Here is a 27,660-nt window from a genome sequence, read left to right on the forward strand (position 1 = left end):
AACTGAATTATGATCAAGAAGATTTCCATGTAAAGCTGAAAATATAATAAGAGGTCAAATCAGGCTTTTCAGAGCTATATGTGAAACCATCAGTTAAAAAAAGAAAGAAACCTTTTTGCTTAAGGCCATCAATGTCTCATTTCATTAGTTTAGGTCAATCTTTCTCAACTTTTGCTGGCTGGGGAATTCTGGGAATTGAAGTGAGGGGTCCTAGTGCTAGGCTGATGATGTTACCTAGTTAGGATAATGAAATATCTGCAAGAAAACAAACAAGCTCAGAGAGCACCAAGGACCCCTAATTTCATCCCTGAGCTACAAATATTCTGCTTCATTGGGAGTTGACATCCCCATATCTTAAAACTGCCACGATTGAAAAACACTGGTGTAAATCATGGAGCTTCTGTGGTGAATTTTTTGAACTCAGTTCTAACACGTCAGATGTTCAAAGGATTCATTGTCTGAGATGGGGAAATGCATGATTTGGGAAAGCTAAATGAGGTTCTGCATGAGATTCAAATTGAGAGGGAATGGGAATATGCTTACTTTATTTTTTTCTTCTTTTCCCCACTCAATTGTGTTTGATTCCTGAGGAGAAATTGATGGTACTTCTAAACAGCTAAAAGGCTGGCAAGAATTAAACAGTGTTTTTTGTGAACAGATGGGAGAAAGCTTCTTCTTGTTTGGACATTCATAAAATTCATAAAATTGTTAAGGGTATGAGAGATCTGCTAGAAAAAAAACAACAAAAATGAATTTTCCCTAACTCTTTTATACACCTAAAAGATAAACGAGATCCCTAAAATGCCAAGTTCAGCCAAAAACAATATAGAAGAGATGAATCATCTGGCAATAGTTTTATTATCGAGTACTTTCCTTGGCCAGTCACAAATCTCACTGAGAAATAGGTTATATATGGTGAGAGCCACAGTATTCGGTCACATTTATTTCTTTTCAAACCAGTTCTAAACCATCATTTTGTAAAGGGACTGGGGTTTTGTTAATAATAGTCAAACATTACCTTGATGATTCCAAGGTTATTTGGCAAGAAACAACAGCAATTTCAAAAGGGGTTTCAATTTTATGTGGGGGGGGGGGGAAACCTGTGTGCCTTAATAATGATTTAGAAGACATCTTCTAAAGATTTTGCCTGTGCTAGCAGAAGTTCATAAGATTTGTAATCCAACACATCTGATGGGCAGTTGGGGAAAGTAATCCTGAAGAATTACAGTTTCATGAGTACAGAGGCTATTTGGCACTATGACATCAGACAGGAGACTAAGCCAAGGGGACTAGGCTGGCTGGCATGACATCAGTTCATCTGGTGAGAGTCTTTTCTCTCCAGCACAGAATTCCAAATAACTACTGGAATAGAAGTGTTCTGTTCTTTATAGATTTGTCTGGATTGGAATCTGCATCTAAACAGAACTTGTGTCACTGTTTAAAGTCAAAGTGCTTCTACTCACAGGATTTCTCTTGTAGATTCTCATCAGTTGTTTATTGGGTATGAATGTGACATCTTTTTGCTAAGGTATACGAGCTAAAAAAATCTTGAAGAAGGAAGATGCAGAGATCCATCTTTCCTAACAAAACATAGTCCTGAAAATGATGTTAACCTACGGTGCTGTGATTGGTGCAGAGAGCTTCACCGCACCAATGCTTGCTTCAGAAACAGATTATCTGTGATCCCATATGTCTTGAGAATAAAGCAATCCATATCCAAGAAAAGGTATCAACAAAGTCATTCAGCACCTGTCTCAAAGATGCTAGCAAATTCAGTAAGAAGCATCTCTACCACCTGATTCTGGTATATCATATCCTCTATCAGGCTGGCTATATCTCGCTCATGTCGCAACAGTGTTGGCCCAAAAACAATGCCAATGTTGTGAGTTGTCATCCGGTTGGTATCTGAGTGATCCATCACCCTGAATGGGGGAAAAAAAGCTGTAATGAGAACACCACACTATTTTGGCCCCTTTCCACGTATCCATGGCTGAATTAATTGAGATTTCATTTCTAAAACAAAACATACTGAAAATCATTTTCATTGGCCTGTAATCCATTTGATTGGCTAAATAGCCAATCAAAGAGACATCGGTCAGGGCCACAAATCGTAAGAGAAAGAAAAGACAAAGGTATAAATTGCTTCTTCTACCAAGCAATCTTTGGATATCCTGTAATTTCTGTTTCCTTATTTCCAAAGTTAGCTCCAAGATCAAATTTGCAGGCAGTTGCTCAATTATCCATGTAAGGCAATGATTGCCATTTAAGTTTCCCTCCAGAAGGCAAAATATGGTTCTACACCACCTCATGTCCAGGAAGTGTTAACCCAAATATTCAACTCAATTTTCCTACCAAATTCTCATGACTGACGAGTCTGTATGAAGTTGGGGAGTCCACTGCAACTGAGGTTAGGAAGAGATGGGACTGCCTGAAATGACTTCCCTATTGGTGGTCAAGATCAGTAGCACTATTCAAAGCCTGCAGGTCTTTCAAGAACATTTTAGCCGGCCGTGTAGTACAAGTTGCAATCGCAAAACCACTGATATTGCTAGTGCTCAGTTATAGAATTTCACTGTTGGACTGATAGTAATAATAATAATCAGTGCTTTTTTTGTAAAAGAAAAAGGTGCCAGAACTCACACATGTCATACAACCCACCTTGCCTACCCTACAAGGTTCCATCCAAAAAAGGTGCCGGAACTCCGTTCTGAGCGTTCTATGAGAAAAAAAGCCCTGATAATAATAAACCTTTATTTTCAAAGTACAACATGTGTACATTGAGATTAGCTGATCCTCCCCCCGTGCTCTCTCAGCTATAGAATAGTTCAATAATCCTGTACAGGTAGTCCTCGACTTATGATCACAATTGAGCCCCAAATTTATATTGATAAGCAAGACAGATGTTAAGCGAGTTTTGCCTCCTTTAACCACTTTTCTTGCCACAGTCGTTAAGTGAACCACTGCAGTTGTTCAGTTAGTAACACGGTTGTTAAGTGAATAAAACTTTCCCATTGACTTTGTTCGTCAAAAGGTCAGCAAAAAAGTGATCACATGATCCCAGGACACTGCAATGATGAGCCAGTTGCCAAAGTTCCAAATTTTGATCATGGGACCGTGGGGATGCTGCAACGTTCATTAAGTGTGAAAAATCGGTCGTCAGTGCCATACAGTGCCACTGTAACTTTGAAGGGTCACTTGTAAGTAGAGGACTACCTATTCTCACATGCAGGAAAATTCGTAAGTGTGAATATGCAAACGTTCCTTTAAAATGTTGATCCCAGTCTGAATTTTCAGGTTTAGCTTCCTAAAATATGCATAACAAGAAGTAATTGCAAGGGTAGCCTACATTTAATGAATAGATTCTTTTTATTGCTTCTTGTTCAAGGACAGCGTTTTCCAACCTTAGGAACTTGAAGATGCGTGGACTTCAACTCCCAGAATTCCTGGGGAATTCTGGGAGTTGAAGTCCACGCATCTTCAAGTTCCTAAGGTTGGAAAACGCTGTTCAAGGATATGAATGAGTAATTGCTCTTCAATTCATCTGCTTTCTTTCCTAGCTTTGTGAAAGAGAAGTTTGTGAAAGAGAAGCTATTTTTTTCCTACTCGTGATTTTGTTTGCACTGCTATAAAAGAAAAAAGGAGACTTAATATAGGTAGTCCTCAACCCACAAAAGTTCATTGAGTGACTGTTTGAAGTTATGAAAGTACTGAAAACAATGACTTCTGACCACTTTCGCACATGACCGTTGCAGCATTCCCGTGATCACGTAATCAAAATTCAGATGCTTGGCAACTGGCATGTATTTATGACAGTTGCGCTGTGTCCCGGGGTCGCATGGTCACCTTTTGTGATCTTCTGACCAGCAAAGTCAACAGGAAAGCCAGAATCACTGTATTATTAATTGAACAACTGCAGTGATTCACCTAAACAACTGTGGCACGAAAGGCGGTGAAATGGGGCTAAATTCACTTAACAACCATCGCACTTAGCAACAGAAATTTTGGGCTCAGCTGTGGTTGTAAGTCGAGGACTACCTGAAACAAAAAGCCTGATTCTGCCAGGAAGAAAGTATGATTCGAGGTAATTTACTTGCGGAGGTGCTGAAGTAAGTAACGCAATGTGTCCCGGTTTGGTTGAGGGAGACTCTGGATCAACCCAGTGAGCTTTGACACTTTTTCCTCATGATCGGATATCTCTGTGCAAAGAAAAGCAAAAGGGTTGTTTTTTTTCTTTCCAGCTGAGGAGGTACTGTTTAGAACGAAAGACAGTCTAACTTCCAAAGGGCAGATCAGAAATCTCCCATCACATTGCTATCAGATTACATCCTGAGCTCATTTTGGAGAAGGAAATAAATTGTAATTGGGATGATAGGATTGTTGATACAACAGTCTTACTCCCCCACCCCACCCCACCCGCTTAGCCATAGAAAAGGTGGGCTTGCAGTCAATGGCTCGAACAAATAACAAATCCAAATAAAGATTAAATAGAGAAAACTGCCTCACGCCTTATCTTTGAAACAGAATATCATGGCAGGATGCATGACTACAGAAGCTAAGGGAACACAAACACAATGAGATCAAAACATTCTTTTTCAACTACTCTTGGGGTGATCCATGAAGAAACACAGCAGGATGGATACCTCTTCAGCTAACTCCTTACCACTCCTCCAGTGCAGTATAGGGGGTTCCCTGCCTTATGAAAAAACTGACTTCAAATGCTCCATGTGTATGTGCCTCTGTTCAAGCACTGGCTTTGATTCATTCATTTGTTCATAAGTTCATACCTTCGTTCGTTCAGTTGTTCATTCATTCACATTTACTGTAGAAACCACCCATCTCCCTCACAGAGGGACTCTGGGCAGTGTACAAATAATATATACATGTATAATACGTGTACATATGTGTAATAAGCTATTCAAATAATATATACGATATAATTACAAACACACCAACCTATGGATTGAAACATACAGAACGTAATATAGGTTTAAAAAATCGAAGCCATCTTTAAACCAACTACAAAGTTGATTTGAGAGCTGGCGTGTGTGTGCCTGGATTGATGATGGCTTAAATGCTAACCAATGAGAGTTTTAATTGAATTAATGCTGAAAGTTACAAGAACAATATCTGAAAGATGATGCAGGGCAAGCAAAAAGGGTATTCTTCGTACAGATCATATAATTATTTAAGATTCCCCAGCTCCTCTAGCAACATTACATTCTCTGCATTCAATGATCTATTATGTTCCCGAAGCAAAAAAATGAAGATACCTGTAGATAATCTGAAGTATATTTCAGATTGGAGAATTAGGAAAGCCTGAGATGTCTTCCCCCACCCCCACTTCCTCTGGTGAAAACCAAGACAGACAATTTCATTTTATACAACACCTTTTCTAAAAATGAATTGCAATATTACAGAAAAGTCACAGGTTTTTAATGCTGGCTCAGAATTAACCTCTGCTGGACTCATATATTTGTGTTTGTCAATGCTGAGGGGCAAGCAAGCAGACTTACTGACAGAAGCTATAAATTCATCAATGTGGCTGTAGGGCACTAGGGATTCAGGTAACTCTCGGAAGAAAAGCTTCAAGGCCCCTGTTATCACATGCACATCATCCCACTGTGGGCTGGCCAGGTTCAACTTCTCCTCTAGGAAACAAGGGAGAAAAAGACTGATTCACCAAAAAGGGCAGAGTGATATCAAAGGGGACTTTTTTTTTCAATGTGACATCTTTCTGCTTTGTTGGCAGAGAGAGTCAACAAATACCTGTTACAGGACTGAAATATAACCCCTAATCAACCGGAATGGGAGAACTTGCCACAGCCAACTCGTCTCAGCCAACTCGTCGCAGGACAACTCGCCGTGGGAAAAACTTGCTACGGGGCAATTTAACAATTCAGTTTAATTATTTAAAATAAGTAAAAAAAAATATTTTTTTGTCATTCAGATTTCGTTTTGTGCCTCTTTTTTGCATCCCTTGTTTATTGATTCTATTCCATCATTTCTTTGATATTAGGGTAACTTGTCTGCGGTGAGTTGGCCGTGGCAAGTTGGCTGTGGCAAGTTGGCCATGGCAAGTTGACCCTGGCTAGTTGGCCATGCTGGGCTGGCCATGGCAAGTTGGCTGCAGTGAACTCTCATAGAACCCTAACTGGTGAAGAATGTTGGGAGATGCATTTCAGCAAAAGCTGAGGTGTTATTAAGTTGCCCAGCACTTTTTTTTAAAGGGATGAATAAATGGGGACAATGTTAATGCAGCTTCTCCTCTTTCCATGCTCTTTTCACCTGTGGCTCTTTCACTTAAGGGGCATAGCAAACCTGGGGGAAAAAAGATGCAGTATTTTGGCAAGCCTGGAAAATAATTGGAACAGAATAGAAAGGTCCAACCACTTCATCATCTGTTTTACTGGAAATGTTTGAGGCTATCGTATATATATATATATATATATATATATATATATATATATTGCCTTGACATCTTCATACTTGTGCTAGATTAGAAGAAAAAAGTGAATGAGTGCAAGTAGTCTGAAATACTCTTGACTCCAGGTACTCATTTGCATCTGGCTGCCTTAAACTCTTACACATTTGTGAGCCCATTGGTTTCTCTGGTGCAGTGGTCTTCAAACTTGGCCCTTTTATGATTTGTGGACTTCAACTCCCAGAATTGCTCAGCCAGGCATGCTGGCTGGGGAATTCTGGGAGTTGAAGTCCACAAGTCATAAAAGGACCAAGTTTGAAGACCCCTGCACTAGTGGGACAGTTTTTAGGCCATTGAAAGAGTCCCCAACACATTTGCAAAAAGTTTTGTACCTACAGATACCAGGTCCTTGAAATGACACTACCCCCCCCCCCTTCTTTTCCTGATAGAATTCCCAAAAGGCAAAATTCTCACCACTGCTCTAGCTGATGTAGCTAACTTCCTTTTCTTGGGACAGCTCAATTAAAGTGCAAAGACTCGGCAGGAAGGAGAGAAGACATTGGGTAAACCCAGATTTGACTCTCTCTTTGGAATCAAAGCAGCTTAATTGTGGCTAAGGCAACAAATCCAACTTGAGTCATAAGAGGCTAGTGTGATCCAGAAACTAAAAGAAGGACCTTCCAAGTCCAAAGATAAATATTTATTTTACCAAATAAATACGGCTGCTCATTCTACATAGGAATGCAGAGCACAAAAATTGGATTCTCTCTCTCTCTCTCTCTCTCTCTCTCTCTCTCTCTCTCTCTCTCTCTCCCTCCCTCCCTCCCTCCCTCCCTCTCTCTCCCTCCCTCCCTCCCTCCCTCTCTCTCCCTGTTTGGGTCAAAATGAACAAAAACTCCATTGGGGATTGTTGTTATTTTTAAAACTATCCCCTTTGGAGGCTTGTACGAATTCAGAATATGTACCCTATGTTCATAACATAACTTGGCTTCATTAAAGTCTCCTGCCAGGGTTGCTATTTCAAAGATTGAGAGACAGAAAACATTACCTTGGCAACGTTGCTCTGGGAAGACATAGCGTCCGTCGGATGTCACTGCCCGTTCTGCAAAGCAGCACAGTGGTTATTGAGGATGCCACAGGAGAAACAATATCTTGTGGCAAAGGGGGAAGACAGGTCTGAAGGTGGCCAGAATGCGTCCATTTCATTCTGGATGACTTTATGGAATACAGAGACTTAAGGTGGCTTGTCTATTGTTTTTCTTTTTTTCCTGCAGTGTAGAATTCAGCCATTGTCACCTTTTCATTTTTTGTTTTCTATCCTGCCTTAAGCTCTGGTAAACAGAATTTTCTTCCCTTTTTTTTAAAGAGAGGTTTATGATCTTCTGCATGTCTCGCAAACTTTGTGCAGCTTTAGCAACAGGAACAGTTCTGAACTACCTGCTGGGATAAGTGCTGTAAATCAAGACCTCTCTGATATGGAAGGCAATTACTTCCACATTGGATCAGAAAAACCCAAAATTAGATGACCTCACCTAAGGGGTAGAGATAAGGAGAAGACTATGCCATGTGCATGTTCTTGAAGAATGGTTAGCAAGGCATCTTTGAGCTGAAATGAGGAAGTCTTGTTCCTCTAGTCAGCCTTGCTTTCATCTATAATTTTCCCATATATTAAAGGGAGATAGATGATAGATGATGATATAGATGACAGGTTTATATAAACAGTTATAGATGATGATATATAAAGAGAGATGTAGATAGAGATAGATAGATAGATAGATAGATAGATAGATAGATAGATAGATAGATAGATAGATAGATAGATGATAGATAGTTCCCTCAGTTATTCTCATTTAGTGTTTTTCAACCTTAGCAAGTTTAAGATATGTGGATTTTTCAGCTCCTAAAATTCCCCAGTCAGGATGAAGTCCACATATCTTAAAGTTGCTGAGGTTGGGAAACACGGCTCTAATTCATTTAATTGCAAAAGAAAAAAGAAAAAAATATTACAGTATGAGGACAGTAGTTCATGTAATGTCATAAGGGTAGCCAATAAATGTTTTCTATCTTTGAGTTTAGAGAAAGAAGTATATAGTATATGATGCTAACTGCAATGGTAGTATTTCCAACAAACCTGCTGCCCTTGAAATGCTTTATCTCTTCACCTAAAGTAAAGCAACATAGGTTTTGGAGGCTTAGACTCCATGTTCACCATTTATCATTCTATAAGTACTCACCACGGTCAACTATGAATCTCAGCTTCTGAATAGTGGCCAAGTTCCCATTGACCCTATAGATTCCATCTGCATCCAGTCCTGAAAGAGAGGGAAAGAATTGCTGTGAATTCCCCACTTAAATCTATGGAGTGTCAGAACAGGGCAAAGATCCTAGCTGAGGCAAAGATGGAATGATGATCCAGGGATTCCCTACCTCTCTCTTCCACAGCTTCCACACATTGTTGGACAAATCGGGGTACTGTGCCCCCTTCTCGCTGGCACAAGGCTTCTAGCCGACAGCCAAAGACCTGATCTGGGAATAAAAATGGAAATAAAATAAAAATACCCGTGGATTAAAACCAACTTGTTAAACCTTTCCTTGCTAGTTATACTTATTTTGTTTTAAACTCCATGCCCAAATAAAAATAAAAATTGTAAAAAAACAATCTATGCCACTTGTTTCTCTCAGCCACATAGAATTCATGGTTCCTCAGAATTTTTAAACTCAGATTTGTGAGTTTTAGCAATAGTGATTTGATCTAGGAATGCTAGAAACAAAGAAAAAACTCAAATTTGTCTTGAGATCTGGATGAATCTGATCCTGTTGATGTTTCAAAGAGCTTTGAAGATCTGGGTCTTCACTAGGCCTTTGGTGAGAGTAAATGAACTCCTCTTGGATAATCTGAGGTAATTTTTCTTTCATTCCTGACCAGTTTTTGTCACCTTTGCCATTTTTATTCTTTTATTTTGTCTCTTATTATATTCTCATTCTTGTTTTTATTTGTGAGCTATCCAAAGCCATTGATAATTGAGCAGGATACTAATTAAATAAATAAATATCTAAGGATAAGGCCAATTTTTCCCCATGACAACCCTGAGGAAGGCCAGACTAAGGAAAAAAAATGTGGCTCCGGATGGATAAGAGCCTGGCTTTAATGGTGCAACACTTTCATCATTAAACCACAGTAACTTTAAAAATAAACAAATTAATGCAGCAAGATTTTTGCTGTGCTAAATATATAGGGAAGTAGAAACAGACTGGTGATAATTTTTTATTAAAAGTGGCAAATGCATTAGTTGTCACAGCACTTATTCCTGTGTCTTCAGAAAAATCGCATATTTTTTTGCCACCGTTATAAGAATCCTGGTCAAAATTCTAGTCCTTTGTCTCAATGTTTCCAAACTATCACTCGAAGCATTATGACAATGTGGCCCAAACCCTGATAGGGTACAAAAATACATCTGTGGCAATGCTGACTTTCTTTACCTTTGAAAATCCATAATCTCTATCTGGCCTCCATTGCAATGAAACCACAGGGATCTGCACCATTACCTCGGATCAGTCCTTTCTCCTGTAAACTTCTCAAGGGTGGCCTCTTGGCGATGAAGCGTCTCAGCTTGCTTCTTACCCTTTTCTTGTAGACTCTGCCGGGACTACCAGGGGCTAGAGGAGGAAGAAACCGAAGCCAAGAGAAGTTAAGGCAGCTGCATATGTCAAAACAGTTATATTTTTGACAACTTTTAGCACCCTCCCCCCACCCTACCCAGATCTTTCTGGTCTCAAACCTGCTGGCACTTCACTCTTGGAGAGCCCAACTTCCTCTTCATCATCCCAGCTGAAATCCACAAGCTCAGCGCTGTTGGACCGATAGAGTGGGTACAGAAGCGGCTCATCCAGAGGATTCTCTTGATCCTACAGTGGAGCAAGGAAGGAGCTTAATCCAGAGAAATTAGCAGTCAGATGGGATGGGGCGAAACGGGCAAATGCACTGCCATGAACTACAGAAGTTTCTGTTTCAAAGACATACAACCTTGGATTGATATGCTTAGGATTTCATAATGGTGTGCCATTGGGATAAACCCATGGTAGAAAAGGGAAAGAGAGAGAGAGAGAGAGAGAGAGAGAGAGAGAGAGAGAGAGAGAGAGAGAGAGAGAGGAGGGAGAGAGAGAGAGAGAGAGAGAGAGGGAGAGAGAGAGAGAGAGAGGGAGAGAGAGAGAGAGAGAGAAAGAAAAGTCCTTTAGGGTCATGAAGAACTACAAACTCAATGAAGGACAGACCACGCACAGAGTCCTTTTTGTGGACTCTGCACATCATCTGTCCTTTATTGAATTTGAAGGGTTGGCAACTAGCACTCTGCAAAATTGGGGGACTTCAGTGCCCATCAGGGCCAATTATAGCACAAAAAATTATAATAAGGCATGATAAAACTTTCCAAACCAGTTTGATGTGGTGGTTAAGACACAAGACTAAAATTGGGACCCTGTGAGTTGTAACCCTGCCTTAGGCAAGGAAGCCAGCTAGGTGGACTTGGGCCAGTCAGTCTCTTAGCCCTAGGAAGGAGGTAAGGGCAAATCACTCCCTCAAACCTTGCCACATATAATGCGTAATATTGCTTATGCATTTGCCAAAAGACAAAACTAACTTGAAGGCATCCACACACAGTCAAAAAAGAGATTTTGCTCTAGAAGGCTCCAGGCTGCTTACCATTGGGGCAATGTTAACTGGACAGAGTGAAAGAATTTAGGAACATCTTTTTTTCCCTAACAGCAATATTTCAAAGAAGAAAGGAAGAGACTGAGATAACTTAAAGTTCTTGGTATCTTTCACTCACTAGTCTGTGGATGACCCCTTTGATTGCCTGGTACCAGTCCTGGCTGACAGCTTCATTATCTGATTGCAAGAGATACTCATTGCCAGTCACAGTGCGAAACTAAGAAGAAACGAGGAGAGAACAAATTGGGTTAGGCAACAATTCCATTTAACCTGATCTCATGCTCTTCTAATAGATCCTTACCACCTAAGACTATAGTAGGAATCCTAACTTCATTTTAAATGATTATGACAACAACTTCATGTAATCACTTATTCCTGCTATGTTCCTCTCCTTGTGGGCAGGTGGGCAAACCGGGAAAGGATAGCTTAGTGTTACAACTGAACTTGGAATTGTAGTGAAGTACAGCCAGAGAAACCAGAGTACATTAACCAAGTATCTTGATTTAAAACAGGACCACTGTGAGTCAATTCTGAAGAACTGACAAGCCTACAGTGGGACAAACAAGGTTAGTCCCCAGTTGTATGAAGTCTCGCTCCAAATATCTCAGGTCAAGATGGACTGGGGTTCCCACACTTACATGGATGACATTCCGCTTGCTGGACAAATCCCGGGCCCACTCAATACGAGCCCCACGCAAATCGACACTGCTTTCAGGCCGGCTACCAGATGGAGTCTGCAGGAAAAAAGATAATAGGTTAGGAGGCTCCCTATACCCCATTGCCAGACTTGATCTGTGTCAGACGTCACTGAGAAGGGATGAAGAAGATGGGTCCTAGTCCATGCTTACTTCCTTATTGATTTATCACAGCACCAGAGACTTTTGTATTAGTGGATGGATGGATAGCTGAGAGATGGAGGGGGAAGGGGAGAAAATAGAGATAGAGAAACATATATGCATAGAGCAGTGGTCCCCAACATTTGTGGCACCAGGGACCGGTTCCATGGAGAGAGGTTTTTCTGTGGATCAGCAGATGCGTGGTTTTGTGTGCTGCTTGTATCTTGCAGATGGGGCTTTGCTTGTTTGTGAGGACCGGTTGCTGGCATGCCACGGCCTGGTACTGGTCCACAGACCAGGGTTTGGGGATCCCTGGCATACATTATATACATGGGCACACGTCATCTCTGAACAATACTGGCAGTGGGCATATCTAAAGAGTGTATTAGATCCCCAAATGGGTAAGATCACTTCTTTTATTCAAAAGACTCTCCCTTTTCCTCTCAGCCACCAATCTCTCCAAGGGCACCTGTATGATTTTTCCAGAGATTGAGCTGACTTCTTCCAGAAAGCTTTTAAATTAGTGAGAGGGTTGTACAAAGCTAGACTGTCAGCCATACAAGACCTTAGGCTGCCTTTCCTGTTTTGCCATTTAAGCATCTGTCTGCTGCTGCACTCACCCATGCAGCTGTCACCTTGGGGTCCTTGTAGAACATGAGGCTGTTCCCGGCTAATACCAACCACGATGATGTCCAGGACTTTCTGAAGGTAGAGGAAAATGAGAGAAACTGGAGCTCAGTCCGCCAGAGCCATAAACAAAACATACAACCTTCCGTGGGCTGCCAAATATAAAAGTGTCAAAAGGTTCTTGAAGAGTCAAGATCAATGTTCCCACCTGCCACCATGTGGCACTGAAAGGATCTGTCTGTGCTTGGAATAACCTCTGCAATGTAATAAATTACCATATGTCAACATGCCAGTGACCAAGTATTGGAGGAGACACCAAGGAAGAGCAATCTTGCTGATAGTTTCTGGTCTCAAAAACATTTTCTGTATTTTCAGATCATAAATGAGAAATGCCACTCTCCCCCTTTCTTGCTGAACAATTGCTAATGAAATAATAGACTGGTGGAGACAAAAGTATTATGAACTGGGGGCAGGAGACATCCTGTTGACTTTCTTCCTTCAAGGTCTTCTTTTGACAGGAGAATATCCTGAACTCACACTTATTCTGACCTTGCTTTCGTTAGCATGGAGCTAAGTGTTGGACCGGTGTACATGTTCGTTTCACGTTGTACATACAGCCATCATTTGACAAGTATAAGTGGGCATGTATCTTCTTTGACATCTCCGCTATGTCCCATTTCCCTGGATTTGCTCCCCCTCCTCTCCCCTACAAAAATGCTGGGTTCTGCCTTATTTTATGTTGGAATACAAGTCAGAATGTATTTTGTATTGCAAAAACTACAGAATCATTCAGCCTGTAGATGGCAGGTTTTGCTGTGTATCTATGGTTATACTCTATGGTTAATGTTCTGAGGAGTTTCCTGAGACAGTTGTGACAGTTCAAACCGATAAGCAGCAAGGCCCATATGGACTGTGTATTCTGTACATTTTATTTGATCTGAATGGCTATGTGACCATCCTCTGCTACCAATCTGAATGGCTCTACAATAATCTTCTGCTACCATTTCTATATAATAAAACAGATTTTCAACATTTTGCCCACCCTATCCCCCTTTGGATTTATGTCAGTGACTCAGAAGGTCCATTATATACACTATACGCCCCTTTCCATCCTCTTTGTCTATTCAGACCAGGACACACTGCTTGTCAAAACCCCTTCAGCTGTGAAATGCTTCTCAGACAGAGCTGGAAAGGTAGCCAAATGAGGACTCAGAAGCACAAATGCCCCAGATTTTTCCTAGATGGACAATGAGGAAGGTATCCCTCCTCAAGCCCCTTCCTGCCAGGGAGACTTTAATGGCATACCTGAGTTTCCGACCTCCTTCCGCAATCTTGGTTTTGTTCAGCTGTCCACATTTCTCCACCACCTGCCAAGAGAAAACAATGTCCACAAACTTGCAGTCCTAGCTCTGTCCTGTGGTCCTTCCTGAAATCCATACCACTCCCCATACTCCCAATTCTTTATAGATCAAACTTGGGCTCCACTGCTAACTCTCCTCTAACTGGATCAGTTGAGGGAGGAACTTCCTTAATGTGGCTGAGCTGCAACCTATAGCAGCCCCAATCCACACAGTCAGTGATAAGGATCTGTAGTTTGGTGGCATCTGGGGGACCGTAAGGTTCCCAAACCCAATGTGTGCAAGAATCCAAACAATTTGGGCCAGTGAGATACAATCATTTTTCAGAGAAGACAGAGAAAAAACACACTGGTATACACATGCTAAAAAGGACAGGTGGAGATGGCAAAACCAAGAATAGGGCAGGTGTATCTTCTGAATGCACAGATCCTGGTCCCAGCTAGAGATTTCATCTCCAACAATTCTCTTCCTTTCCATGCCTGCTTCTCTAGCTTGATTTCCTTTTACTTGTTTCATTCTCTAGATCCTTCTACATTCTCTTTACCATCTCCTTTGCCCCTTCACTCTCCAAATCTCATTTTTCTTCCTGGGCAACATTCCCAATCTCAGCGGAGCCAAATGAAGAAAGAAGGCAGCAGGATAGACCCACTCCAAAACCCACAGAGTGGACTTCTCTGGCATGGCACAACTGGCCTCTGGGGCTAAGCAAGAGAACATCTTTCGTCATATCCTTTCAGATAATGGTGACTGAGGCCGCTGCCATGGGATGGAAAGGGGGATATTTATATACCATTCATCCCAGGAACCTGAGAGGGTAGTACAAATATCTTCACAGATGAGGCATGAGGCAGACGAAGTTGATGAGATGCAACTATAACTCATGATGTTTATCAAATGACAGGAGATTGAGCCTAACCATTTTAACACCGCTGTCTAGTTGTAACATACATGCAGTAATTCAGCATTGTCTGAGATGGAACCATTGATAGAGGATGGCGCAGAGTATTCTCCTAACCAGGCCTGGCAGCTATATTGGGAATGGTTCCGCCGATGGTTTCCCTGTACAGAGAAAAAAGAAAGCAAGAAGATTTACCAACCATTTTGGGTACCCATTCCCTTCCTGCTGCCAGCAGGCACTGCCAAGGCTGAATCTTTTAGGCTGCCAAAACTTAAATGATTGACCATACTGAGTAGCAGATAGCGGGGTAGCTAATACACAGAACCTCAATATATTTTCTTTCTTCCATTTGAAAACACTTTACAAAGGGGGAAGTGGCCAAGTGGCACAAATGCTTGGTTACCAAACTGAGTTTGCTAATGTAATGGGCAGAAAGAATAACCTTGAGGAACAAGAGGAAGACCCACAACCAAACAAAACAAAACAAAACAAAACAAAAACCTAGGTGTGGGTCAGAAATGTAATTTGAGAATGTATCTCAGACAGATCCTTCCTAGTTCTACGAAACTAAAGGGGGAGGGAGAGAAAATATTCAGACTTGCAAGATTCTACTACTGTAATGTCATAATAAAAGTAGTATTAGCATTCATAACTTTGGTTTTCTAATCTGATCTACCTGGAAGGGCTAATAGACCCTTCCTCCCTTCCTTCCTCCCTTCCTCCCTTCCTTCCTTCCTTCCTTACTCCCTCCCTCCCTCCCTCCCTTCCTCTCCCACCACCTTTCAGTCCTCTCTCAGTCGCTCTCTTCTGCAGTACACTATAAAAGCTATTTAAAGGACTATTAGCCCCAGTATTTAAAATTACCTGCCCATTACCTACATGCACTAGTCACTGCTGTCCTGCCCTCTCCTTCAGATGCACCTCTCCTTTTACCCCAGGGGGGATATAGATTAACCTTTCCATTCTGCAAACCCATCTCTTTTGTCCTCCAAAACTTGCCATCCCAGTGGATCCCCTGAGGACCGGTGCCTTACCTTGGGAGGCTGCATCTCTGGTAACATGAAGGATTTGGTGTATCCTAGCTTTTTGTGGAGACCTTGAGCCCCAGGCTGCTCCCTGCCCACTCTATCTTCCATTTGGTCCTGGGTGGCTTCTGGCATAGGGTCTGCTGGAGCTGAGAGACCATTTCCCTCTATCTGCACCAAGCTCTGGCAAAGTGACACAGAAAAGGGGAGGGGGGAGGAAAGAGAGAAAGGCCGTGTGGCAGGCATGAGCCCAACTAATGCTTCCCTTCCCTGTCACCAATTTGCTGGTAATGACCTACAAAGCCCTTCATGGCATGGGTCCGGAATACCTCAGGGAGCACCTGCGGCCGGCATCAACTTCCCTCCGCCCAGTGCGCTCCCACAGAGAGGGCCTCCTCAGGGTGCCACTGGTCAAAGAATGTCGACTAGTGACCCCCAGGGGGAGGGCGTTCTCTGTGGGCGCGCCGGATTTATGGAACCATCTTCCGGTTGAGCTCCGGATGGCACCTGACCTTCGCTCCTTCCGGCGTGATCTAAAGACCTACCTGTTTGAACAAGCTGGCCTGGCCTGATGGGTGATGGGTTTGGGTTTTATTGCTTTTTATGTATTTTAACTTATTGTTATAGTTTTTGGGCATCTTGTTTAATCTCTTTTAATTTTTGTATTCTTGTCTTTTAACATGTATTGCCCTGTTCACCGCCCTGAGTCCTTCGGGAGAAGGGTGGTATACAAATACTATTATTATTATTATTGTTATTATTATTATTATTATTATTATTATTATTATTATTATTATTATTATTATTATTATTTTGATCCACAGCCACCTATTTCTTTCAAATGTGGGCCTCAATTTCTTCAGTGCTGTTCCACAGCTGATGATATGGACAGAGCCTTCAGATGTGACAAGGGAATGGGAAGAGTTTACCGTGTGAAGACTAACTGGCAACCACATGACCTGTTCTGACATAGCACACAATGATTTCTCATTACAGAAATTGCTCAGGCATCAGGCTAGTGACCCAAAATGTAATTCTGGATTAAAGCACCAGAGAGCAGTCAAACTCCAAGGACAGCCTCAAGAAGGCACTAGCAATTTGATTGGAAGCATAGAGTACAGCAAAAATCCTTGACTGCAATTGAGCCCACAGTTTTGGTCGTAAGTCATGACAGTTGTAAAGCATACTACTTGTATGTCAGCTCAGTATTTGCCAGCTAAATTCTTGCTGGATAAAGGCACAAACCTCTCAGAAGTAAGGATTTGATTTCTGAAGTTAAGTAGCCTGGATGTCGTCCCCCACCCCCACCCGCCCCCTGCAACAACTCTAGCTTCTCACCATCTCTTGAATCCTCCTGGGTGGCTTCCATGACTTTTCACCTGTTGCAGGCTTATAGTAGTAACTACGCAGGGAGCTGGAATCTATGTGACGTTCCCAGGCTTCCAGCGTCTGTAATGGTGGGCTGCATGGGGAAGGAGGTGTTGTTGGTAATTGCTTCATCTCCTCCAGATTGTAATAAATTGGAGGCTTTTCCCCAAGGAGAGATGGAGGAGTATCATCCAACATCTGCCAGAAAGAAGCAGGAAATAAATAAGAGTTGGACTTACCATAACATACCATTCCATCACTGGAAGATGGACATGGTAGGAAAGGGTTAACTCTACCACTTTTACTCAAAGAGTAAGGTTTAGGATCTCTTCCGGTCTCATGGAAGAAACCTCATCCAACTATGTCTCAGGCCAATTTACTTCACAAAGTTGTTGTGAGGAAAAAAAATGGGAGAAAGCATAACTGCGTATGCTGGTTTATGTCCCTAAACAAAAAGGCCTATTTCACCAGGCCCAACGAGCTCTCCACGCACAGGGGTTGCCTCCTCTGGGGAAGCAGGGTCATCATTCCCACCGCAGTCCGGAGCAAGGTCATCGCATCCGCGACTCAAGACCCAAACCAACACCGTGATGGCAAGAGCCGGACAACCCCACGAATTCGACACCCGCCACCCCGAGTCATGGGCCCGTTACCTGGCTCACGCCGAACTGTACATGCGGTTCAACCAGATCTCGGAGCACGGCGCAAAGGCCCTGCTCTGCATCGGGGGACCCGCACTCCTAGAGTTCGCCGCGAACCTGTTCGCCCCAGAGGCCATCAATACCATCGCGTACAGGGACCTCGTTGCCAAGCTCAATGCCAACTTCCGGCCCTGGCGCTCCAAAGTGGCCGCAAGGTCGCAGTTCGAAAAAAGGGACCAGCGCCCCGACGAGTCCGGTGCCGAATTCCTCGCTGCCCTACGAGAAGCCGCCGTCGCCTGCAAGTTTTCGAACTTGGAGGAGCGGCTACGGGACCGGCTGATTTGCGGCCTACGAGACAGGCGGCTGCAAGAGAGCCTGTTTGAGAGAGAGGAGGTTTCACTCCAGGAAGCCGAAGACGCCATCCTGGCCCACGAAGCGGCTTGCGGGGCCGTCCAAGCAGTCCAGGAGACCCGGGCCGGCAGCCAGGCAGCCAGCATCCACCGGCAGGTTGCCACAGCTGAAGACGACCAGAGCATTGACCTCCTCCAGCGGAGGTCGACCCCCGACCAGCGAGGCAGACGCCCAGAAAAGCCCAGGCCTCCTAGCAACGCCACCAACCCTCAGAAGTGCGCAGGGTGTGGTGGAAACCACTTGCGCAGCCTCTGTAAGTTCCGGGCGGCCACGTGTCGGGCCTGCAAGAAAACAGGCCACATAGCCGCAGTCTGTCGTAGCCGCCGCCCCCAAGAGGAGATCCACGAGCTGCAACCGGAGGAATCGCCGTTCGAAGGTACTGGGGCCCCAACCAAATCGCGAATTGGCTATGTTGAGAGCCGGCTGACCATTAACCACACGGGTAGCCGCCGGCTGGTCAAACCCAAAATTAGACTAACAATCCACTTGCAAGGCGTCCCTTGCAGCATGGAGCTTGACTCCGGATCAGCGGTCTCGATCATTTCGGACGAGACCCTTAACTATATAAATAGCTTGAGCAAGCAGCGGATTAAATTACGGCCTACAAATTTAACCCTGACCGATTTTCAAAATTCGCCGGTCAAGGTAAAGGGGGAGGCTACCATCTTGGTGGGGTTTAAGGGTCGTGAAGAGCACCTGGAGGTTGTAGTGGTAGAGGGCTGGACCTAGACTGGTTCAAGGCCCTGGGAATCACAGTCTCCGGGATCCACCGGATCCAGGGGGACTCCATCGAGGCCGTCTGCAAGGAGTTCGCAGACGTCTTTGACGGGACACTGGGCAGATACAGAGGGCCCCCCATATCGTTCAAGCTTAACTCGAACGTTCCCCCCATTAGGGTCCGGCCGCGGTGAGTCCCCTTCGCGCTCAAACACAAAATCGAGTGTGAACTGGATAAGCTGGTGGCCCAGGGAATCTTAGAGCCCGTAGATGGGGGGGAGTGGGAAACCCCAATCGTCACCCCCCTCAAATCCAACGGGGAAATAAGGATCTGCGCCGACTACAACTGCTTGGTGAACCACGCCCTAAACCCACACGCTTACCCGGTCCCCACGGTCAGCCACGTTCTCGCTTCCCTCCAAGGCGGCACCATCTTTGCAAGGCTCAATCTTGCGCAGGCGTACCAGCAACTCACGGTTACTAGGGCAACAGCTGACATTCCAACCATAGTAACACACAGGGGAGCATTCCGGGTGAACAGGCTGCAGTTTGGGGTCAGCGTTGCTCCTGGCATTTTCCAGGAAGTTATGGAGAAGACACTCAGGGGTATCCCAGGAGTCTGCCCCTATTTTGATGACATCCTGATTGCAGGAGCATCAGCAGAAGAGCTGGCAGGTAGGCTTAGGGAGGTACTGTCCAGGCTACGCACAGCTGGCCTCAAACTCAAGAGGGAGAAATGCAGCATAGGTGTTCCCTCCACAGAATTCTTGGGATTCAGGGTAGATGCCAGGGGCATCCACCCCACAGAGTCCAAGGTGAGGGCAATCAAACTAGCATCCACACCCAAGAACAAGGCAGAGCTACAGGCATTCCTAGGCCTGTTAAACTTCTACCACACATTCCTTCCACACAAGGCAGCCATTGCAGAGCCACTCCACAGGCTACTGGACAAGCAGGCAGCATGGGTCTGGACTCCCGCCCACGACCAAAGCTTCAGGGTTTTAAAAGCACTACTGTCGGATAAGTCCACAGTAACCCATTTCATTGAGACAAAGCCCATATGCATCGCATGCGATGCATCCCCTTATGGTGTGGGCGCAGTACTCAGTCACCTCGAGCCCAATGGGGCGCAAATTCCCATAGCCTACTATTCCAGGATGCTGTCTGGAGCAGAAAGAAACTATGCCCAAATTGACAGGGAAGCCCTGGCAATCGTGGCAGGAATCAAAAAATTCCATGATTATCTGTATGGCAGGGAGTTCACTGTCTACACGGATCACAAACCACTCCTAGGCCTGTTCACAACGGACAGGCAGACGCCCCAAATTCTGTCCCCCAGAATGCTCCGGTGGTCCATCTTCCTTGCAGCCTACAATTGCAAGCTGGTGCACAAGCCAGGGAAGGAGATAGGCCACACAGACGACCTAAGTAGGCTACCCATTGACACCCCCGAACCAGACCCGGCACCAGCAACACAGATCCTAGCCCTGCAGGAGCTACCAGAATGCCCACTCCATGCCAAGGACATTGCCAGCAACACAGCCACCGACAACATCATGAGCAGGGTACACTCATGGGTTTCCACAGAGTGGCAGGACAAGTCCCCGGGGCCTGAGTTCCAGGCCTATTTCACCAGGCCCAACGAGCTCTCCACGCACAGGGGTTGCCTCCTCTGGGGAAGCAGGGTCATCATTCCCACCGCAGTCCGGAGCAAGGTATTGGACTCCTTACATGAGGGACACCCGGGGGGGGTTTAGGATGAAGGCTCTGGCCAGAAGCTACCTCTGGTGGCCAGGGCTGGACAAGGACATTGAGGAATGGGTCAAAGCCTGTTACACGTGCCAGAGATCCAGGCCAGAGATGCTACACTCACCCGTGCACAGGTGGGAGGCCACACACACACCCTGGTCCCGCATCCACATTGACTATGCAGGGCCATTTCAGGGCCAACTGTTCTTAGTAGTAGTGGACAGCCACTCCAAGTGGTTGGAGGTAGTCCCTATTCCCAACATGACCTCGGGTAGGACAATCCAGGTGCTCCGAGCTTTCTTTGCCACACACGGCCTCCCCGACGTAATTGTGTCTGATAACGGGCCTCAGTTTACTGCTAATGATTTCCAGGCGTTCTTGAAGGCGAATTGGATTAGGCACACCACCTCCGCGCCCTTCCATCCATCGACTAACGGGCAAGCTGAACAGATGGTAAGGACGACCAAGGATGCACTCCGGCGCATCATCAGCGGGGACTGGCATCACAGACTGGCCAAATTTCTACTTGCCCAACACACTTCACCGTGCGTTGCTACCGGGAAGAGCCCAGCTGAACTGCGATGGGGACGGTGTCTCATCACCAAGCTGGACCGTTTACACCCAGACCGAGTAGCAGCAGAGACGGATAGGCCATCATCATTGTCGTCGTCGTCATCATCATCATCACCAGCGCACAGAGTTCTCAACATGGGGGACCTGGTCTGGGCAAGGAACTATGGGGCAGGGCATCCGTGGATTCCGAGGACAGTGGTTGAGAAAACTGGCCCCTTCTCTTACATTGTGGAGGTGGAGGGGGACAGACACATAAGGCGACACATCGACCAGCTCAGAGGAAGGGTCCCTGAGTGCACCACACACGCCCAACAGGATAGCCATACCCCAAGAGAGGTCAGCCCAACCGGAAACAACACAGAACAGGAACCAGAGGAGGAGGGCCTCCTGAACCCAGCTCTGCTCAACCCAGCACAGAGGCCTCACAAACCGGCTGTCCAAGCCCAGGGCCAAGCCACACCCAGACGGTCCACCCGGCCCCACATGACACCTGCCTACTTAGCGGACTATGTGTGCAAGTGACGGCCCCACTGTTGCCTTGCATTGACACACAGTGTACATAGCTATGTAGTTAGTTGCAAATTGTTCCATAGTTGTTATGTGGTTCTTCTCTAAGGGGGGAGGGGTGTTATGTATGCAGGCACCTGCATAGCAACAGCCACCAGGGGGCGTTGGCCTGAACGGTTTTGGCGGGAAACCCAGTTTCGGCGGGAAACCTAGGGCCAACCCCATTGGCTGTCCGCCTACCTGGCTAGGTATTTAAGGAGGCCAGGTAACCCTCATTCCCCAGTACGCTACCCCCCCTTCCAATAAAGAGCTGAACACGTACTCCGGCTGGCGTCTCTTCCTTGCGTCGGACCCACTACACAACAGTAGAGTATATATACAAAGCAGAGTATATAGACAATCTTTGTAATCCTGCCTTAAAGCACATCAGTATGAGAAGAGTTCTGGATTTAGCTTATAAAAGGACTTAAAGTATAGAAGTTTAGGCCAGTGTTTCTCAACCTTGGCAGCTTTAAAATGTGTGGGCTTCAAACTCGCAGAATTCCCTAGCCAGCATGTCAAGTTAGGCATTTTTCTGAATTTTTGACATGCCAAGCCCAAAATTTTCACCATTCCAGTCTGACCATGTAGTACTTTCAAAGGTGGCCGTGTGTGTGTGTGTGTGTGTGTGTGTGTGAGAGAGAGAGAGAGAGAGAGAGAGAGAGAGAGAGAGAGAGAGAGAGAGAGAGAGAGAGAGAGAAGACTTTGGGGCTTTTAGGACTGCTAATTCCTCTGGCCATCTTGACTGGCTGCTGTGCTCTGACAGTTTCCTATCTAATCCAGTTAGATTTTGCTCTCCCAATGCTCCTCATGAAGAGGAGGAAGAATGCTTTTTTCAATATATGAAAGAATCAGCACCAGTGGAGGGTAAGGGTTTTCTCAGTGGCCTTCACCCCTGAAGCACTGCAGGCAAAATGAAAGCCAATGCTACCACTTTTCCCCTCCATAGTCTGCAACCTTTGAAGACCTAATCAAGGTCTTTCTGTATTTCCTAGGCAACCTTGGCTCTTTTATGATTCATGGACTTCAACTCCCAGTATTCCTGAGTCAGCTATGCCGACTCAGGAATTCTGGGAGTTGAAGTCCATGAGTCATAAAAGAGCCAAGGTTGCCTACCCCTGTCCTAGGCTATTTTCCTGGCCCAGCATCATAGCACTTTCAGATGTGGCTTCTTGCCAGCATGCCTACCGGAAAGCACTTCATGCAGGATGGGGAAGAGCCCTGGTTTTGGTCTTCATCTTCATTATTTCCTTTTTTTTTACCTCCCAAGATTGAGCCCTGGTTCCTCCAGAAAGCAGAACAGAAGGTTGAAGTGAGAGGCACTTCCTCTAGGACCAAAGAAGATGATTTAAGATCCTTTTTTTATCAAAACCAACTTCAGCTATGGAAAAGTGACTTTTGCTTAATGAAGAGCCAGACCTCCCCGTGCTGCAGGATACAAAGAAGGATTAATGATATTTCAGGGATTTATGAAATTTTATAGTAGGTCCCATAAAAACAGTGAGCCATCTAAATGTCAGAATAAACTGAGTAGTGCTGATACTTTGGTCACCAAAACATTTGCTTATTTAAATGGGAGGGGGAAAAAGGTCAAAACCATCAACAGGAACATGTCATAATTCTATAATCCTGCTGGTCAATTAATCCAGGTTCTAGCCTATCCTATTTAGCATTGTTTTTTTTTGGGGGGGGGGGGTTAAGCTGTCATCATCATTGTTTCAATTGTTTCTGTGGTTTAGTTGAGAACAGAGCAGAATGTCCTATATTACAGGCTGATTCAGCATTTTAGAGTTTTGACAACTTGGGACATGTAATAAAAGACCTAAGAGAAAGAGAAAGAATGAAATATTTACTCCAATTCCCACAAAATGTTAATTCCCCCTAATTTAACTTGTGCCTTAAAGATTAATGGAGATAGGGTCTATAAAGTTTTAGTTTTTGTAAATTATCAGAATAACAGAATAACAGAGTTGGAAGGGACCTTGGAGGTCTTCTAGTTCAACCCCCTGCTCAGGTTAGGAAACCCTATACCACTTCAGACAAATGGCTATCCAATCTCTTCTTAAAAACTTCCAGTGTTGGAGTACACCCAGAACTTCTGGAGGGAAGTTGTTTCACTGATTAATTGTTCTGTCAGGAAATTTCTCCTTCGTTCTACATTGCTTCACTCCTTGATTAGTTTCATGCCTTAGCTTAGAACAGGGGCTATCTCTCTTAACCACTGCCAAGCTTTCTGTCTCAAATCCTTGTGGGACCATATCTTCAGAACCTCAGAATTGAATTGAATTGAACTGTGTGTGAACAGACACCCAAGGAATTTGTCTCTGGTACAGACGCACTCAGTGTACTTGCAAAGCAACAGAGATGATGATGATGATGATGACGACGACAACAACAACAACTGCGTGATTATGGATGAAACGTATAACAGTGATACCCATTGTCATCGGGGCACTGGGAAGTATGTCCAAAAACTCTGCAAAATACATCAAGAAATTGCAGCTTCCTGCAATAACTCCAGCAAAGTTACAAAAAAACTGCGCTACTCAGAACATCTTATATTTTAAGCAGGTACCTGGTTGATACCTAGGATGCTGGCAGCAACCCGTGTCAACCATCAGCGCCAGTCAATTTGAATGTTCAGTTGACTGAGGTTCATGTTTAATGAATAAAAGATAATAATAAACAACAAAAACAACAACAGTAGTAGTAGTAGTAATAGTAGTAGTAGTAGTCATTTACAGTAATACTAATACAGTAATAATACTACTTTATAGCAAATTGCTGTAAATCTGTTGGAATCAGGAGTCTATAAATGCAGGAAATCAATAATACTTAAAAATGCCCAGAATTCAAGGGAATTCTAATGCACAGCAAATGATTAGCTGCAGAGAACAGCTTGCTTTGTGCCATTACAGTCAATTATGTATTTATGTGATAATAATCAGCATGTTGATGTTTTGCCCAACAAAGACAGCAATAGCAATAGCACTTAGACTTATATAGTGCTTCATAGTGTTTTACAGACTTGTCTAAGCAGTTTACAGAGTCAGCACCCCTCCCTCCCCCAACAATCTGGGTCCTCATTTTACTGACTCGGAAGAACAGAAGGCTGAGTTAACCTTGAGGCGCTGAGAATCAAACTCCCGGAGTAAGCAGTAAGTTAGCCTACAATACTGCATTCTAATCACTGCGCCATAATGGCTCTTAGATGGAAGCGCTACTGATACTAAAAGCCTTCCCGTTAGGAAGTTTAAAAAAAAAAAGCAAAATGAGTGTCATAGATATGCTAGGAAGATATTAGCATAGTTGGTTCAAGCGCTTCTCCAAAATACTGTAGTCACTGGAGCAACCAGAGGGAGGATCAACAGTTCACACACAGACAAAAGGAGGCAGGGCCTCAATCATTGTAGTCATGCTAGACTTCTAAACATGAAACGGGCAAGAAGCTACTCCTGTTTAGAGATTCTAAGGATATAAAAACATAAGGAAAGACCTGCTCTTTACTATTACTTTTTAAGCTTTGAATCCCCAAATAACTTTACTGGAAATTATGGGAACTGAACTGGAAGGTACAACCTAAGAGTTGGTTGGGGTACAGTGCTGGATTTTGCTCAGAAAGACCTAGATTTGTATCCTCCTACAAAATGAGGTCCACCATTTTCCAATGTTCTTTGCAGTCTATGAGCAATGTTATTTTGAGGATAGAATCAAATCCAGTTTCAAGTATAGGACAGGAACAGATTATTTCAAATAACTATGTAAGAATTAATAAACACCATCCAGAGTCCAACCAGAATGGAGCAGTTTAAATATTTCATGGATGGTTGGATAGATGGATGGATGGATGGATGGATGGATGACAGTTACAGATAAACAAAGATACATAATGATCAAGTTTCCTTCTAGCTACTCCTGTCTGAATAGGAACAGCACAAGTAGCTGTGGTATGGCACAAGTAGCTGTGAGTCTTTCTTATGCTGAACCACAACTGTGCCCAAGTAAACATTTTCCATAAAATCCCATTGACAGATCCATATACTCCACCCAATTCTTCCCAGCTCCACCCAGCTCCATATAGATTCTCTGCTAATGCCTAGCTACACAGTGCCCTCTCCAGCTAAGTCACAGCTGTGGGCTTGTCTATGTTCATTGCCCAAGAGGAAGTTGAAAACTGGTTGCTTCATGGCAGAAGACTGGAAGAATATTGCTAGTGGTCCAGAGAGTTTCTTCCTCTTCCTCACTTTGTCTCATTTCTGATTATGTCTTCTTCTAAAATCCACCTCTCAGAGGTGACCCCCTTTATCCTACCTCAAGTCTTGAGGCCTTCAGAAGTTTTCTAGGAAGCACCGATACCCCAACAGTCTGGTACTTACAGCCAGTGACAGCTGTGCGGTTCAGGGGCGTGTGCAGAGGAGCTGGCCCTCCCACTAGCTTCCCCCACATCCTGTGTGGGTGGCAGAGGCTAACACCCCTTCCAATCAGGGAAAGACAAAGAGGAAATTATGCAAGGTAGCAGGGCAGATGTCTCACCCAAGCATCTAGTGGAATCTTGACAGAAGAAAAAATATGCCTGCAGCAGCCCACAGCAGTCAGACACCATGAAGAACATATAAGTCAGAAGAAGAAACTTAATGCAGTAAAAGCTTACCGTTAAACAGCTTTAAAGGGGATATGAGTCAACTTTTCTGAGAAATTTGTCATTCTGGAGGTGTGCCATAAGGTTATATGAAGGCCTTGACTGAGAGTGACTTTGAAGAGTTTCTTAAATTCACGTAATGTCTACCCTTCTGCTTTCTTCCTAATCTGGGTTGTATTATGGATGATTCAGATGATTATGTTCAAACACACACAAAAATACAGTGGGAATTCTAAATCCTCACACTGTGCTTTTCAACTATTTCCAGAGGAGCATCTATCTTAGTCTATGCTGCCCAAATGACTGGATCTTGTAATACGTTCAAGACTAACAGACCTTATGATAGCTTATATTCCTATGGACCACATCGGGAATTTCCCAACTGTGGCTTGGAACATGAGCACCTGGGGCAGGAAGTGATCACAGATTTACACAAACGAAGTAAAAGCACTGTCAAAACTCATTCTCGGCTTTGCTCCTTATTTTGCTGGTGTATATCTGGGCATTTTTGTAATGCAGAATCCCTTACCTCATCCTACTTCCACAGAAAAGCCTTGAATGTTTAATATATCATTTTCCCCCCTATGTTTTTATTCTTTAGTCCAGCCTATTTAGTTTATTTGTTTATTATTTATTAAATGAATCTGCAACCCATCTTGACTAAAGGTAATCCTAGGCAGCTTATAATCAACAACTTTATTGTTCTAGAGATGGTCTTCCCGCTCATTAAAGAACTGAATCATGATATTAGGGGGAGAGCATTTTTTTGGAGGAGGAGGAGGCATATCACTTGCAGCCAGCCTGAATTCTTACAGCTAGACCCTTGGCCCAAGGATAAGAATATAAGACTAGCCCTGCTGGACCAGGCTAAGATCCATCTTAATCCAACCAGATGCCACTCAGAAACATATCCGTCTCTCGCCATTGCTCCTCTGCAACTGCTGGATTGATGGCAGGCTCCACCTCCCCCCCCACCCCCTTGTTCTTTGCTCTCCATCCATTTTTTTTGTTATCATATTGATGTATTTTTGTTGAGTTCTTTCTTATTGTTTATTTTATTGTTCTATCATGTTACTTCTGTTCTGTTGACACTCTTTTCATCTCTTCCCTTTATTATTGTAAGCCACCTAAAATAGCCCCAAG

At 44.1% G+C, this 27,660-nt stretch overlaps 1 protein-coding gene across 1 annotated transcript; it reads right to left on the reverse strand.

Moving 5' to 3' along the window:
• Positions 1-850: 850 nt before the first annotated feature.
• On the reverse strand, positions 851-26,324 carry ARHGAP9 (Rho GTPase activating protein 9; the record flags this gene model as incomplete). Its single annotated transcript, XM_083353441.1, has 16 exons — positions 851-1,922; positions 4,091-4,196; positions 5,514-5,648; positions 7,470-7,523; positions 8,656-8,733; positions 8,849-8,947; positions 9,968-10,078; positions 10,201-10,327; positions 11,248-11,346; positions 11,768-11,863; positions 12,586-12,667; positions 13,898-13,959; positions 14,899-15,009; positions 15,883-16,056; positions 17,212-17,439; positions 26,190-26,324. The coding sequence occupies 16 exons, from the start codon at positions 26,322-26,324 to the stop codon at positions 1,739-1,741; spliced, it is 1,881 nt and encodes a 626-aa protein (XP_083209567.1). The 3' UTR covers positions 851-1,738.
• Between the last annotated feature and the right edge of the window lie 1,336 nt (positions 26,325-27,660).

The sequence above is a fragment of the Vipera ursinii genome (assembly GCF_947247035.1).
Source record: "Vipera ursinii genome assembly, chromosome: 2".
NCBI classification, from domain to species: Eukaryota; Metazoa; Chordata; class Lepidosauria; order Squamata; family Viperidae; genus Vipera; species Vipera ursinii.